Here is a 13,753-nt window from a genome sequence, read left to right on the forward strand (position 1 = left end):
CGGCGAGCCGGGCCGGGGACCCGGCGTCTGCCCGGACCGCGGGAGCGATCTTCCCCCGGGGCCCAGGCCCCCGGCCCTCCGCTGCGCCCGCGGCCGGAACAATAGCGCGCGCTGGCGGGCGGGCGGGCGGGCGGGGGCGGGGCGCTCCGCCGGGCGCCGCCCCCGGCCCGCCCCCCGCGCTCACACACCCGCTCGCACACTGGCTCCCACCCGCCGCCCGCCCAGGCACTGCCCGCGGGAGCCGCCGCCGCCGCCGCCGCGCCCGCCATGGACGTCCGCCTGTACCCCTCGGCGCCCGCGGTGGGCGCGCGGCCTGGGGCCGAGCCGACCGGCCTGGCGCCCCTGGACTATTACCACTGCGGCAAGGTAGGCGGGGGCGGGGTGGGGGCCCGGCGGGCGGGGCCTGCCCGCGCCTTCGGACCCCGCGCCGCGCCGGAGCGTCCCGGGCTGGAGCGCGCGGGCAGCGGTCACCCGGCGGCTCGGGACACGGGCGCTCTCGGGGACACGCGCGGGGAGATGCCGGCGGTGCGGACGCGCGGGCACACGCACCCCCCCCACCCCCAGCCCTGCCGACGGGCACACACGCCGCTCACGCCGATCCCCTTGGTGGTGACACTCAACGCCCGGAGTTGTTGGGATCACAGGCAGAAGTCACCCGACAGTTGCTCACACGAAGTCACAGTGACACACTCACCACGTCCCCCCTGACGGCCTCGCCTGCATTCACGAGCCGACGCGCAGTGACCCACTCTCGCCCAGCCATGCACCTGCTCACACTACCGTCCTGCACAGGTCACCCTCATCCGTACACAATCACACGCAGTCACGCGCCCACCTGCACTGTCACCCCGCCACGCACAAGTCACCGTTCTCACGCGACGCCGCCGCACACCGCGTCCCGTGCCCCCACGCCGCCACACGCAGCCACAACTCGGGACAAGCACACAAAGAAGTCGCTCCGACAGTCACTCGCCCGCGCTCCCAGTGACTTCCACAGTCGCACGCTGTCACCCACAGCCACCCACCCCGTGGACGGTGAACCTCAGGCACACGAATCGCCCTGACAGTCACCCAGTCACGCGCGGTCACACCCAGGGGCAGCAGCATCCCGCCCCCTCTACCCCGCGACCGGCCATCCACACCCGCGCGTCGGGGTTTTTTAACTTCTTGCCGCCGAAGCGCACGAATTGGGCCGTTTACGAATCGGTAAATCCGGCGGAGCCTCGGATTCCGAGCTGGCAATGGCCCATCGAGGCCTTTCCCCTCCCCGGAACGGCGAGCGGGCGCTCTCCCGACTGGAGTTGTGGTGAGGGGAGCCCCTTCTTTCCCGAGATCGCCACCCCTTCCCGCGACCAGGTCCTACCTGGAGCCAAGTCCCCGCCGCGCTGCCCGGCACGGGCGCGATGAGAGCTCGCGCTTCTGAAAGCCGGGACGGGCGGCGTCCGACCCTGCTCCGCGCTGCCAGCCCAGCCCCGGACCCTGCGGGGCAGCGCCGCAGTCCGAGACTCTTCTTTCGCCCGGGAGGGAACTTTCAAACTTAAGTTAGGAAGCTGGACAGTCAGTGCGTCCGCTAGTCGGTTCGTCGGTCCCGGGCCGGCCGGAGCCGAGCGCGGCTTTTCGTCACTCGGAGCCCGGATTGAACGGCGCGCGTGGGTTTCCCCGGGGCCAAGGCGCAGACGCGCGGGCTCCGTGGCGCTGCGTGGTGAGTGCCAGTCCGGTGGCTGGGTCGGCGCCCCTCCGGGGTCTTAACCGCACCCCGCAGGCTCTTCATCAAGCTTCTTGCTATGGGGATGCTGCGGGGAGGGGGCGTCCCCGCGCGGAACCTGGGGGCCGCCCCGGCTGAGCCTCTCTGGCTGCGTCCTCAGGCCTTGGGGAGCGGCTTCTGGAGTCTAGGGGCAGAGAGCCCTGCGCAGTTCCCCTGGAGCATGGGGTGGGGTCCGGGGCCCCCAGACCTGGGGCGGGGACGGGCGGTAAGTGAGATCGCGCGGAGGATGGGGCGATTTATCTTTGGTCCAGTGACTGGCAAAGTTAGAAGCAAAAGAGGAGGATGGTGTCTTCAAGAGAAGGCCAGTTCTCTGGCCGCTTCCATCTGATGGAGGGAAAATTGATGAGAAGTAGTAAGTGGAATCTTTAGGAAGCAGAAGACAGTTGGATGTGTGTGTGGGGGGTGGGGGGCAATTGTCTATCTGCTGCCCTTGGCTTTGTTATTTTTTAAAATATGAAGTTGGCAAGGTTCCAGCCTCTGGTCTTGGGGCATGGGTGAGTCTGGGGATGTGTGCCTCAAAGTCTGGTTAGATGGGTGCCCCTCGCCTGCAGTGCTCCTTTGCAGGGTGATGTTTCTGTAAACCCCTTTAGAGTGGGGTGGTCTCCTGAGGGGGCCTTTGGGAGGTGGCATTCAGCCGAGGCCCCTGCTTTATTCTGATGTTCTGTAAAGCTCTGACTCAGCACCAAGATCCAGTGTGAAACCCTGGTGGGAGGAAACCAGTCAGGGAAGGAGAAGCTGGTGATACTGGTTTCTGTCTGCGATCTCCCAACCCCTAGCCCAGAGCTCAGGGTGTGTCCAGGTAGGAGATGGGTGGCGGTTGGATCACTAGGGTAGGTGAAAACCAGATCTGACTTTCTACTTGGACGTGGGAAATGCTTCTCAATCCTGCAGCCTGGGGGCAGGGGGAGACAGAGGATGTCACTTGGCTCAGGGAGGGACGAGTCAGAAGCCTGTTGGTAGCAGATCACCAATGGGCACTCGCCTTCAGTGCTAGTGGTTGGGGGTGGTGGTGCAAGTTGTACCAAGGAACTGATGCCACTTGTTCTACCAGGCTTCTTGGTACAGCAAGGAGGGATTGGGGAGATCCTGGTCACTCTCCAGACTGGAGGGGAGACACACCCAAGATGCAACCATGACCACAATTGGGATCTATAGACTGGGGTGCACAGCCAGGACGTGACCCACACGTTGGGGGCTTGGTCACTGGAGTCTAGATAAGAGCCAGGTTCCAACAAGGACCCAAACCTGAGAAACACAAGGACAAGCCTTTGCCAAGTGATGCTGGACAACCATGGGGCAGTTGACCTGGAAGGGCCCTTGGTGACTGTCCCCTTAGTAACCCTCTAACATAGAGATTCCAGCCTCTTTAAACCAAAGTCATGAGCAGTGGCTGTTCTTTTGGTTATCTTTTGTTTGAGAAAATGCACAGTGACAAAGCTGCTATGGTTTCATTTTTGCTTTGAAATAGATGTTTATTTTATTAATCACAATAATATTAGCATACATTTGAAAAATAGCTTATAAGATATGAAACAGGCACATTACTTATTTCATGTAGTAATGCTGCCTGGTTGAGCATAGGGATTTGTGGCCTTGTAGCTCTATATGTGTCTCCCTACGGGGAACAGCTGATCCCCTCCTTCTTCCTTCACACAAGGGGAAACTGAGTCATGGAGTAGTACACTCACAGGTTACACAGCAAATGAAGAACACAGCGGAGGCCTGAACCCAAGTTCCTGGACTCCCAGTTTGATGCTTGACTGGCATTCCCCACAGGTCTCTGTCATGGTTTGGGAGTTAGAAGTTATGATATCCTTCTAGGGTAACTATGAAGTCCCTTTATTTGGGTTTTGGCAAGGTGGTTTAGCAGGATGAGCGCATTGTCTGGGGCTCCCCGCTCAACTACGGCAGACTAGTGGAAACTGGCCAGTGGCATTGAACAAATCTGGATTCAAATCGCGACTTGTGTCTTTGTGACCTAGGGCAAATGATTTTAGCTCATTGAGGTATGATTTACACGCAATAAAATGGAAATTTGAAGTGTACTGTTCCATGAGTTTTGACAAATATAACCACCCTTGTGACCCCTATCCCAATCCAGATATAGAACATTCTGTGACCCCAGAAAGTTCCCTCATGCTTCTTTCCAGTCAATACCACTACGTCTGGAGGAAATTACTTACCTGATTTCTATTATCAGTGGTTTATTTAAATTCAGTGTATGTGTACTAAGTCAGTTTAAGTCCTAGAACTTCATATGAAGCATATACATTTTTGCATCTGGGTTCATTTTGCTCAATGAAGTGTCCTTAAGATTCATTCATGTATTTATCCCTAATTTGTTCTATTTTATTGCTTAGTAATATGACATTGTGTTGGTTTATTTGTTCACCTGCCGATGGACATTTGTGTTTGTTTCCATGTTGGGGCTGTTATAAATAAAGCTGCTGTGAACATCCTTATACAAGTTTTCTGTGAGTGGGGCAAATTATTTAATATCTTTGAGCCTCAGTGTCCTCTTAAGGACATCACTGTCTACTTCTGAGGTTCGAGAGAGTTAATTGAGTTAATATAGGGTATAAAAGTTCTTGGCACATACTGGCTAGTAGTTAGATAGTAATGGTATCAACCACTTGGGACCTATTCCAGTGAGAGGCTTAGCATCTCTGTGTTCCACATATCCTTCATCCCTGTTTCAAACATCCTTCAGGGCCAACTTGGGTACCACTTTCTCCATGCAGTGCTCCATGGTCAGTAACCTTCTGTCTTTTTCCAGGCATCCCCCCAAGAACTGGTTACTGCATGGGTTTTGGCATGTTCTGCCATCCATCATTCAGTCAACAGTTACCGAGCACATGTTTGTGCTAGGCATTGTACTTGGCAATAGAAGTGAAACAAAGTGACTCAAATTGCTTCCCTCTGGAGCTTATGTATCAGCATGGGAAGTCATAAATATATGGATGAGATCGTTATGGTATTGTGACCGATGCCATCAGTACAACTATGGAGAAAAAGGAAGCAGGGAAGAGAGTTAGGGGTGTCAGGTCCAGGGACTGGTTTGCCGTTTTAAGTAGTGAGGTTGGGGAAGACCTTGTGGTCTAGACCAGGAGTTCTCAAATTCATGTACACAATAGCAATCATCTGGAAAGATTTGAAACACAGGTTCCGGGGCACCCCTTCCTGCCCTGAGATTCTGATTCAGCTAATTTGTGCTGGGGTCCTGAGGGTCTGTGTGTCTGACGAGCTCCCAGTCCTGCCGCTGCCACTCCGGAGACCACATGTTATGCAGCAGTGGTTCGGTTGTTTGTATACAGGGCTTTGTGGGCTCCCACCAGGCAGGAACCATGCCCAGCAGCTGGCACAGTGCCTGACCGATAATTACTCAGGAAATTGTGCTGGTGGGTGAATGATTCAACTCTCCACCCCCACAGTTCTGGGCACGGCATCTTGTCCCTGGATGCGATCTAGACAAGCTTGGGTAGTGCATGATTGGTGGCTCCTTGTGACGAAAATCCACAAAGTGGGAGGGGCTGGTCCCACCTTCACCCAGACTTGAGATTGGAGAGGCCTGCTCAGCATCCCTGGTAGGTGAGGTCCCCACGGCATCTTTCTCCTGGGACACTGGTGGCTGTGGGCAGGTCCCTGGGGGAGGAGCCCTGGGCTGGCTGGTCCTGGGGGAACTCTGGAAGGGCACCTGTGTTTCTGTTAGGAGGCTTTTTCACTTTCTGTCCAAGGATGTTCTCTATAGGATGTCCTCTATAAGATGTTCTGTATAGGATGTCCTCCCCCAGCCTGTCCCAAAGATTCCACAGCACCACACTTCTATACCTTACCGATGTCAGGAGCAGCAGCCCAGGTCTGGCACAGCTGTCCCCAGTCTACTGGATGACCTTGAGCATGAAAATGCCATACCCTGGGCCTGTGTTCCCCTCTGTGCAAAAAGGAGAGCAAATTAGTGACCCTTAGCCTTGTGAGATAGGGGGCTGTGGTGTGGAAATATAATGAAATAAAGTCTGGGCATGTCTTTATAACTGAAGAGTGTGGTAACTGTAAACTATAAACTGTAAACTATAAATATGTCCTTTATAACTGTAGAGGATTATGCTTTTGGAAGAGATGGGCTCTCATATACTTCAGTAGGTAGGTACCACCGTCTCTGTCTCCCTTTACTTTTGTGTTTCCTGGCACATAGGTGCTAGGTAAATATTTGCTGAATGAATGAATTCAGAGCTGGCCTGTTGTTCCCTGTGGCTTGAAGAACTTAGCATCTGTTTGGCTCTTATAATCTGAAGACTTTTGTAGTGAGTGCCTGGTGTTCAGGGCAGGGCAGAGGCCAAGAGTCTTTTGGCTGACCTGACATTCCTAGAAGAGTTTCCCTGCGTAGGCCCGGGGGACTGAGCCCAGCATGGAGAGCAGCCAATAAGCTGGGAAGAGCCTTACCCTTATCCCAAGGATCCCCGTGTGGCATAGCTGCCAGCCCCATGTGGTTCTGTTGGGCATTTATTTTGCTCCTCTAATTTCCCAGTGCTGGTCTCAGGTTAGAAAGGCAGCGTAAATTCTGTAACCCAGCAGACTTGGCTTTGATCCTCAATGCAGGCAAGTTATTTCACCTCCCTGTGCCTCAGTCTCCTTATCTGGAAAATGGGCACATCAATACTTACCCCCCACCACCCCCCGCCCCAACCCCCATAAGGTTGCCTTGAGGACTAGAAATCCTGCTTGTAAGGCACTCAGCACCAGCAGGAAATGCTTTCATTTCTATTCACAAAGAGCAGCACAATTGAAAGTTAAAATGCAAGAGGAATCTAGTTTCAGCGCAGGCTGCTGGGGGAAGGGTCTTCCTAACGTGAGATCTTTTCGTGCCATAGTCTCTAGATCTGATTTTCCCGGGCCTCCGGTTTGAAGCGATCTCTGCACAGCATTATGGAGGGACAAGGGCTGTGCACTTCCTTTGCGTCTTTTTTTTTTCTTCCTTCTTGAATCTGTGTGGGAGGGAAGGTGGGTTTTGGACGCAGAGAAGACCAGTACAAATTGCAGCTGCGTGGTTCACTGGCGAGGGCTGGTGACCTGTGCACATCATTTAACCTCTCCAAGTCTCAGTTTTTTCCATCTGTACAATGGAGGCATAATGCCTTCCTGATATTGTTGCTATGAGGCTCAGATTAAAGTAACGGATATGGAAGTTCCCTGTAATCTAGAACAGTGTTTCCCAACCTCAGCAATATTGACATTTTGGACCTGACAATTCCTTGTTGTGGGGGTTGTTCCATGCATAATAGAATGTGGAGCAGCATTCTTGGCCACTACCAATTGATGCCAGTAGCACCTCCCCTCGAGTCATGACAATCAAAAATATTTCCAGACTTTGCTAAGTGTTCCCTGGGGTGTGGGGAGCAAAATCACCCCTGTTTGAGAACCACTGATCTGGAAAGTGGTGCAGGTAAACTAGGAGATGATGGTGATGAGAGTGGCAGAGTTTGAGGTTCACGCTTTCTGTCTGGCATTTTAGTCCTGTGTCTCCCTGTCAGCAAATCCTTTATCCACATGGTTGGCCATTATCTTTTTTTATTTGTTTACATGGACCAAAAACCTACGTAGTGATGTTTCAGCATGGTTTGGGAGCAGCAGGAAAAACATATGGTAAGTCATTATTAACTTAATGAGTCGTGGTAAATTGTAATTTTATAACTTAGTGAAAGCATGTTGTATAACACAAGATAATAAATTTTGATCAATTATCCTGAGGCTTAAATTTCCTCCTGTACAGTTGCTGTTTCTGGTGTCGGCAAGAAGGAGCAACAGGGTTGTGGTTTTACAAGGCTGGATTTTCTGCTGGGTTTTGCTGATGCTCAACAAGTTTTCTTGAGTGCCTACTGTGTGCTAGGGGATTCAGACCTGTCCTGAAGGCTCAGTGACTCGATAGGAAACTTGGCTTTCCTAGATGAAAGACCATGTGGATCTGTAATATTTTGGCTCAAAATGCAGAGTCACAACTATGTAACTGTCTGGGGAAATGATAGTGTCAGAGGTATGAGTAGGCTTCAAACAGCAGAGTCTTACAAGAAACACCAAGTAGGCTATGTGGGGTGCATGCAGAGTGGTGGGAAGACCTTCTAGGCAGAGGGGCAGCTCTTGCAAGGCAGTTTGGGGATACTGTCAGCCTAAGTTGGGGTTACCGGCCTGCAGGAGAGAGGAATACCAGTAGGGGTCATTATACAGAGGGTTGAATTCGAGCTGCTTAGGTTTTAGGTGGAAAGATGCGGGGCCGCCACAGTTATTGTTCAGAGTATGAAATATTCGTTGTTGCTGGATCCAGACCATTGTTGGTGACCATCTCTAGGTCTTCTGCTGTAGGAAAATTTTTGTTTGTTTTTGGTAGAGGGTTTAATATTATTATCAGAGATCAGATCAGTCGCTCAGTCGTGTCCGACTCTTTTCGACCCCATGAATCGCAGCACGCCAGGCCTCCCTGTCCATCACCAACTCCTGGAGTTCACTCAGACTCACGTCCATCGAGTCAGTGATGCCATCCAGCCATCTCATCCTCTGTCATCCCCTTCTCCTCCTGCCCCCAATCCCTCCCAGCATCAGGGTCTTTTCCAATGAGTCAACTCTTCGCATGAGGTGGCCAAAGTACTGGAGTTTCAGCCTTAGCATCATTCCTTCCAAAGAACACCCAGGGCTGATCTTCAGAATGGACTGGTTGGATCTCCTTGCAGTCCAAGGGACTCTCAAGAGTCTTCTCCAACACCACAGTTCAAAAGCATCAATTCTTCGGCGCTCAGCCTTCTTCATAGTCCAACTCTCACATCCATACATGACCACAGGAAAAACCATAGCCTTGACTAGAAGAACCTTTGTTGGCAAAGTAATGTCTCTGCTTTTGAATATGCTATCTAGGTTGGTCATAACTTTCCTTCCAAGGAGTAAGTGTCTTTTAATTTCATGGCTGCAGTCACCATCTGCAGTGATTTTGGAGCCCCCCAAAATAAAGTCTGACACTGTTTCCACTGTTTCCCCATCTATCTCCCATGAAGTGATGGGACCAGATGCCATGATCTTCGTTTTCTGAATGTTGAGCTTTAAGCCAACTTTGTCATTTTCCACTTTCACTTTCATCAAGAGGCTTTTAAGGGTGGTATCATCTGCACGTCTGAGGTTATTGATATTTCTCCCGGCAATCTTGATTCCAGTTTGTGTTTCTTCCAGTCCAGCGTTTCTCATGATGTACTCTGCATATAAGTTAAATCAACAGGGTGACAATATACAGCCTTGACGTACTCTTTTTCCGACTTGGAACCAGTCTGTTGTTCCATGTCCAGTTCTAACTGTTGCTTCCTGACCTGCATACAAATTTCTCAAGAGGCAGATCAGGTGGTCTGGTATTCCCATCTCTTTCAGAATTTTCCGCAGTTTATTGTGATCCACATAGTCAAAGGCTTTGGCATAGTCAATAAAGCAGAAATAGATGTTTTTCTGGAACTCTCTTGCTTTTTCCATGATCCAGCGGATGTTGGCAATTTGATCTCTGGTTCCTCTGCCTTTTCTAAAACCAGCTTGAACATCAGGAAGTTCACGGTTCACATATTGCTGAAGCCTGGCTTGGAGAATTTTGAGCATTACTTTACTAGCGTGTGAGATGAGTACAATTGTGCGGTAGTTTGAGCATTCTTTGGCATTGCCTTTCTTTGGGATTGGAATGAAAACTGACCTTTTCCAGTCCTGTGGCCACTGCTGAGTTTCCAAATTTGCTGGCATATTGAGTGCAGCACTTTCACAGCATTCACTTATATGGATCTGGCATCCTCTTTCCCTTTTTATTGCAGTGTAGTTGGTTTACAATATTGTGTTAGTTTCAGGTGTGCAACAAAGTGATTTAGTCGTCATATATGTATTTTTTTTTCAGGTTCTTTCCCATTATAGGTTACAAGACACTGAATACAGTCCCCTGTGCTATACAGTAAATCCTTGTGGTTTATTTTATGTGTGGTAGTGTGCATCTCTTGGGCTTCCCAGGTGGCGCTAGTGGTAAAGAACTCACCTACCAATTCAGGAAATGTAATAGTTGCAGGTTCGATCCCTGGGTCAGGAAGATCCACTGGAGGAGGGCATGGCAACCCACTTCAGTATTCTTGCCTGGAGAACCCCATACATGGACAGAGGAACCTGGTGGGCTATGAGTCCATAGGGTCACAAAGAGTCAGACACGACTGAAGTGACTTAGCGTGCATGCAGCGTCTATCTGTTAATTGCATACTCCTAGTTTATCCCTCCTCTCCTTTCCCCTTTGTTAATCATAAGTTTATTTTCTATGTCTGTGAGTCTGTTTTTGTTTTGTAAATAAGTTGATTTGTATTATTTTTTAGATTCCACATGTAAGTGATGTCATATATTATTTTTCTCTGTCTGACTTACTTCACTTAGTATACTATTCTTTAAGTCTGTCCATGTTGCTACAAATGGCAATATTTCATTTTTTATGGCTGAGTAATATTATATATATGTATGTATGTATATAAACACACACACACACACACCACATTTTCTTTATCCATTCATCTTATGTTGGACACTTAGGTTGCCTCCATGTCTTAGCAATTGTAAATTATGCTTCTGTGAACATTGGAGTGCATGTGCATGTATATTTTTGAATTAGAGTTTTCATTACTCAAAAAACTATAAATAGAGGCTCATCTGAGGCACATTCTTCAAGACCTCTTTGCCCTGCCCCAGTGTAAGTCAGCAGCCATGGTGGTCTCTTTACCAATCTTTCATCTTCTCTGAGTAACCAAGAAGCTCAGAGGCAAATGCCTGGGTCGCTTGTAGGCATGATCTAGGATATCATGGGACATCTTTTGCTCATTAATTCACTCTCAATTTCATTTCATTCTTCTGTCATTTCCCTCTTTGTCTTAAAAGTGAAAGTGAAGTTGCTCAGTCATGTCCAGCTCTTTGTGACCCTGATGGACTATAGCCTGCCAGGCTTCTCCATCCATGGGATTTTCCAGGCAAGAGTACCAGAGTGGGTTGCCATTTTCCTTCTCCAGCAGATCTTCCCAACCCAGGCATCGAACCTGGGTCTCCTACATTGCAGGCAGACGCTTCACCTTCTGAGCCACCAGGGAAGCCAATATTATTTTTTATTTTATTTTTTAAAAATTTTAGCTGCACTGGGTCTTCATTCAGGTGCATGGGCTCTTCATTGCAGTGTGTGGGCCCAGTAGTCACAGCACGGGCTTAGTTGTCTCGAGACTTGTAAGGTCTTAATTCCAGGGATCGAACTTGCATCCCCTGCATTAGAAGGCAGATTCCTAACCACTAGAGCACCAGGAAAGTTCCCCGCCTTTCTCTCTTTTTTAAAATTGTTTTTATTCTCTATAAAATACCCTGAAATATGTTAAGAGTTAAAAAAAGTAGAGCCTCTCATTCTCTTTCATTTTCTCCCTGCCCTCTCAGCCCTGCTCCCTAGGGTTAATCATAGAGTGAAGTGTAGTGGGTATACTTCCAGGCATAACCATTCTTTAGTTCAATGCTTCTAATAAGTATCATTTCTATTTCTGTAATCACTTTTTCATTTCCCAGAATACTGTATTGTTTCTTGATTGATCTTATGTTATAGTAGCCCATCCTTTTCTAAATGGATATATGAACATCTTGAATCTTTTTGAAGACGATAATTCAGTTGTTTAAAAAAGTCATTTTCTGTTTGCTGCATTAACTCTGTTTTCTTGTTGACTAGCTCTTCGGTTCACTTCCTGGTCCCTCTTTTATGCTGATATTTTCTACAAATGCCTGGTGAGTCTTGGTTGACATTTATTTGTAAACAAGGTTCTAGATTGATCTATCCTGTGGTTGAAAGTTTCCTCAACATCTGTGAAAGCCACGAGCATGTAGGTAGGCAATGCAAATGTTGGTTTTAGGTGCCCTGAGTATGGTCTGTGTGTAGACATTTGAAGCTGGGGACTTCTGCTGGAGCATGGGGCAAGCTCACTTGCAGCTGGGTGGGGACCTCTATTTCTCTTATCAGCAGTCACCTGTGGGCACTAGTGCACTTTGTTCTTCCTGCATCATGCCCATCCATGGCAAGGGGGAATCCTTGAGACAGATTTCTTGCTTAATTCTAGAGTTCTTCTCCCTGGCTTGGTCCTAGGTGAAAGCCAACAGTCAGCTTCTCTGAGGACTGTTGTTGTTCAGTCACTAAGTGTGTCCAACTGTTTGCGACCCTGTGGACTGTGGCACGCCAGGTTTCCCTGTCCATCGCCAACTTCCAGAGCTTGCTCAAACTCATGTCCATTGAGTTGGTGATACCATACAACCATCTCATCCTCTCGCCCCCTTCTCCTGCCCTCAATCTTTCCCAGCATCAGGGTCTTTTCCAGTGAGTCAGCTCTTTGCATCAGGTGGCCAGAGTATTGGAGTTTCAGCTTCAGCATCAGTCCTTCTAATGAATATTCAGGGTTGATTTCCTTTAGGGTTGACTGGTTTGATCTCCTTGCAGAGGACTATAGGTTAACACAAAGGTCAAGTCTCTTAGGGCTTTCAGCCCTTGCTGCCTGTTCTTTGGGATTTTCTGGGTTTCAGTTAAGAAAATAGCTTTTCCTCTTCTAAACCCCACTAGAATGACAAAAAAGGGGAGACAGATATAACACAGATTTTCATAATTCATATACACACATATATATTCATAATTCAGATAGATGAAAGCTGAATAACTCCAAAAGGGTCGGTAAGAAAACAAGAAAGGAGTGGGCATCAGAAACATAGAGAGGGTGCTGGAAAGTAAGAAGTTGAAGAGAAAGAGGGTTGAACTGAAACCCAAAAAACCCCAGTCTAGTGGGTTTAGAAGAGGGGAGAGGTAAAATTATGTGTTCTATGCACCATCTTGAAAAGAAAAAGCACAGTCTCACTGACTTTTATTTCTAAGGTTTGTGCTGTTTTATGGAGAAAAGCAGGGTCAAAATAAGCACAAATTATTCTCTGAGCATTTACTGCAGGCTCAGCCAGGCTCTCTTATTTATATCATCTCACTAAATCTTTGTAAGAACTGTGCTAGACACACACATCCCCACTGTGGAGGTGAGAAGACTGAGGTCCTAGGAAGTCACGTTACAGAAGGCAGCAGAGGAGCTGGCTGGCGGAGCTGGGGTTCAGACTGCCCTCCCCGCCTCTATCTCCTGCAGCCTCCGTGGTGCCAGCTAGAGCTTCCTCCCTCTGCAGGGGTGCAAGAGTGGACCAGTTCACCCCTTGTTTCAACTGTTTCGGCATTGTCTATTCTAGGGGTCAGGGGATTCCCAGCTGGGCCTCCTGCCTTGGTTTTCAGCTTCAAACAGCATTTGGTAGTAGAATGCCTTCACATTAGAGCTAATTAAAACGTGCTTATGTCGAAGTTGGGCCTAATTGGTAGGAATGATTTAGAAACTTGTTGGAAAGGAGTCTACCTCAGTAGTCTAACCCAGGGTCATGCGTAAATTTTGTTGTCGCACTGTGCTGTGTTTTGACTTGAACTATAGTTGATAATTGGTGCTAGTGGTAAAGCAATGCCTGCCAATGCAGGAGACACGAGAGACCCGGGTTCCATCTCTTGGCCGAGAAGATCCCCTGGGGGAGGGCATGGCAGCCCCCTCCAGTATTCTTGCCTGGAGAATCCCATGGACAGAGGAGCCTGGCAGCCCACAGTCCATAGCAGAGCAAAGACTCAGACACAACTGAAGTAACTTAGCCTGCACACGCATACTTGATGATGTGGAAGATGGACACTGGGCCTTTCATTGCTCATTTGTTCTGCAAAGATTCAGTAAGTGCCTATTGGGTGTTACCTACATTATTTAAGGAGATCCCTTTACTACCCCCACCAACCCCCGCAAAAAAAAATCTGGGATGGTTCCTTGCTGTCCTTCAAGGGACCAAACGACCTGAGCAGCAACCCCCGCCTCTGCCCCGTGTGTTCTCTGCCTCATACGTCCACCTGAGCTGTAAGTGAGCTTTTAT

General features: G+C 49.3%; 1 protein-coding gene across 3 annotated transcripts in view; it reads left to right on the top strand.

Annotated features, from left to right (window-relative positions):
* Positions 1 to 214: 214 nt before the first annotated feature.
* TOX2 (TOX high mobility group box family member 2) overlaps positions 215 to 13,753 on the top strand; it is a 158,812-nt gene continuing 145,273 nt past the window's right edge. For 2 of the 3 annotated variants that reach the window (XM_070801724.1, XM_070801723.1), the window contains exon 1: positions 215 to 366. In XM_070801724.1, the coding sequence (XP_070657825.1) occupies positions 268 to 366 (99 nt within the window). In that variant the 5' untranslated portion in view covers positions 215 to 267. Of the gene's footprint in view, positions 367 to 582; positions 1,703 to 13,753 lie in introns of those variants that run through there. The other variant, XM_070801725.1, reaches the window with a different exon arrangement.

The sequence above is a fragment of the Bos indicus genome, chromosome 13 (assembly GCF_029378745.1).
Source record: "Bos indicus isolate NIAB-ARS_2022 breed Sahiwal x Tharparkar chromosome 13, NIAB-ARS_B.indTharparkar_mat_pri_1.0, whole genome shotgun sequence".
In the NCBI taxonomy this organism is placed as follows: domain Eukaryota; kingdom Metazoa; phylum Chordata; class Mammalia; order Artiodactyla; family Bovidae; genus Bos; species Bos indicus.